The sequence below is a fragment of the Cricetulus griseus genome, chromosome 4 (genome assembly GCF_003668045.3).
Source record: "Cricetulus griseus strain 17A/GY chromosome 4, alternate assembly CriGri-PICRH-1.0, whole genome shotgun sequence".
NCBI classification, from domain to species: Eukaryota; Metazoa; Chordata; class Mammalia; order Rodentia; family Cricetidae; genus Cricetulus; species Cricetulus griseus.
In genome coordinates, this window is record NC_048597.1 from 132,878,071 (window position 1) to 132,880,181 (window position 2,111).

At 33.3% G+C, this 2,111-nt stretch overlaps 1 protein-coding gene across 1 annotated transcript; it reads left to right on the forward strand.

Moving 5' to 3' along the window:
* Nucleotides 1-1,160: 1,160 nt before the first annotated feature.
* Nucleotides 1,161-2,111, forward strand: LOC100753011 (olfactory receptor 867). The gene has a single exon (XM_027411651.2). The coding sequence runs from the start codon at nt 1,173-1,175 to the stop codon at nt 2,109-2,111; it is 939 nt and encodes a 312-aa protein (XP_027267452.1). The 5' UTR covers nt 1,161-1,172.

The following is a 2,111-nucleotide window of genomic DNA, read 5'->3' on the forward strand; positions in this document are numbered from 1 at the left end:
AAATTGTCTCTGTGAGTAAAATAGAATCATAGGCATAGTCATGGAAATGATATATTTGAATCAAAATGGTAACTGAACAATTGGACTTGTAATTATCATAATTCCACTCAAACTGGACCCTCAATTCAACAACAATATTCTTCAGTGATAAGCTTACATACTAAGCATTATATGTCACAGCGTTTACAGCAGAAAATTATTTCATAATATTTTTATATGCTCTTCAATTCTACTATGTATGCATACTTAATGTTCCTGATATACAAAAAGATAATTGTACTACAGAATATATAAATAATTTTTTTCAAGATCACAAAATTGTTTGACTGGTGTTTTCATATGTGAAGTAATAGAAAATAATACACAACAGTTCCAGTATCAAATCCTAGCTTGTCATTGTACATGAGAAGGTATGTATCACAAGGGAGAAATTTCCAATCAACATTTACAAAAATTGTGACAGCAATTTTTACTGATAATCCTTTTTTGCACAGTAATTTTTAGATAGCACTAGAAATATTAAACCTAATTGAATGGTTATTTTATTAGTGCACATTAATTGTAGGAAAGATGGGATTTCACTATTAAATTTGTGTGTATATCATGGACTTTCTTCCACTTTGTGCCTAATATTGTCTTTTGCTTTCCTCTTATTCCTTTCACTCTTCTCCATTTTACTTTTATGACACACTTCACTAAAAAAATTGATTCCGTATGTGTAAAAAGAAGAAAAGCAAAATCTCAGACACACAACTATTTTACAATTATGTGTCAAGTAACAGAACACACAATTCAATTTAAAAAGTATACAATCCCTATGATATCAATATAAAATAAAGTTGTATAGAAAACATAAAAATATATGAATAGCTTTGGTTAATTTGGATGAGTTTTGTAAAAGCAATCAAACAAACAAAAACCCTCTTGTCTTTAAAAATATAAAAAAGAATTTAAGCTAATGAGTTTATAATAAAAGGCAGATTTATTTTTAAAAATGACTGAAGAGTTGACCATTTTAAGAGAACCAGTTATGAAAGTCATGTTACTCTGCATAAATCCCCAGGGATAATAATGACCCCATCATAGAGACAAAGCAGATATAATTTATAGCTGGATATTTAATGAACTTTATTTTACTCACTCCTTTTTTTTTCAGAAGAAAATCAAGCTACATGGAAGCAGAGAACCATACAGCCATAGAACAATTCTTCCTTATTGGCCTTTCAGAAGATCCTGAAATGCAATCTATTCTCTTTGGACTATTTATGTCCATGTTCCTAGTTACAATGCTTGGAAATCTTCTGATTATCTTAGTCACCAGCTGTGATTCCCACCTTCACACCCCCATGTACTTTTTCCTCTGCAACCTCTCATTTGTTGACATTTGTTTAACATCTACAACTATTCCAAAAATGCTGGTGAACATATACATGCACACCATGGAAATCTCCTACACAGAATGCCTTACTCAAGTATATTTTTTTAATAATTTTCTTGGAATGGATAATTTTCTCCTGACCATTATGGCCTATGATCGTTTTGTAGCCATCTGCCACCCACTTAACTACACAGTCATAATGAACCCTCATGTCTGTGGCCTACTGGTTCTTTTGTCTTGGATCATCATGTTCTGGGTTTCCCTGATTCATATGCTACTGATGAAGCAACTGAGCTTTTCTATTAACACTGAAATCCCACATTTCTTTTGTGAACTCACTGAGCTTCTCAGGGTGGCCCGCTCTGATACCCACATAAATAACTTTTTTTTGTATTTGGTTACTGCCCTGCTAGGTGTTTTTCCTGTCATTGGGATAGCTTTCTCTTATTTTCATATTGTCTCTGCATTATTAAAAATGTCCTCCATTGGAAACAAGTATAAAGCCTTTTCCACATGTGGATCTCACCTCTGTGTAGTTTCATTGTTCTACGGGACAGGATTTGTGGTTCACCTTAGTTCTTCTATAGCCCATTCTTCCCAGAGAAACACAATCACCTCAATAATGTACACTGTGGTCACTCCTATGCTGAACCCCTTCATCTATAGCTTGAGAAATAAGGATGTAAAGGGGGCCTTAGGAAGACTCCTCAGAAGAGTCCATTTTTGTCCTTGA

Bases quoted from the DNA above. Each gene is read 5' to 3' on its own strand.
- LOC100753011 (XM_027411651.2), top strand. From the start codon at position 1,173: ATGGAAGCAGAGAACCATACAGCCATAGAACAATTCTTCCTTATTGGC.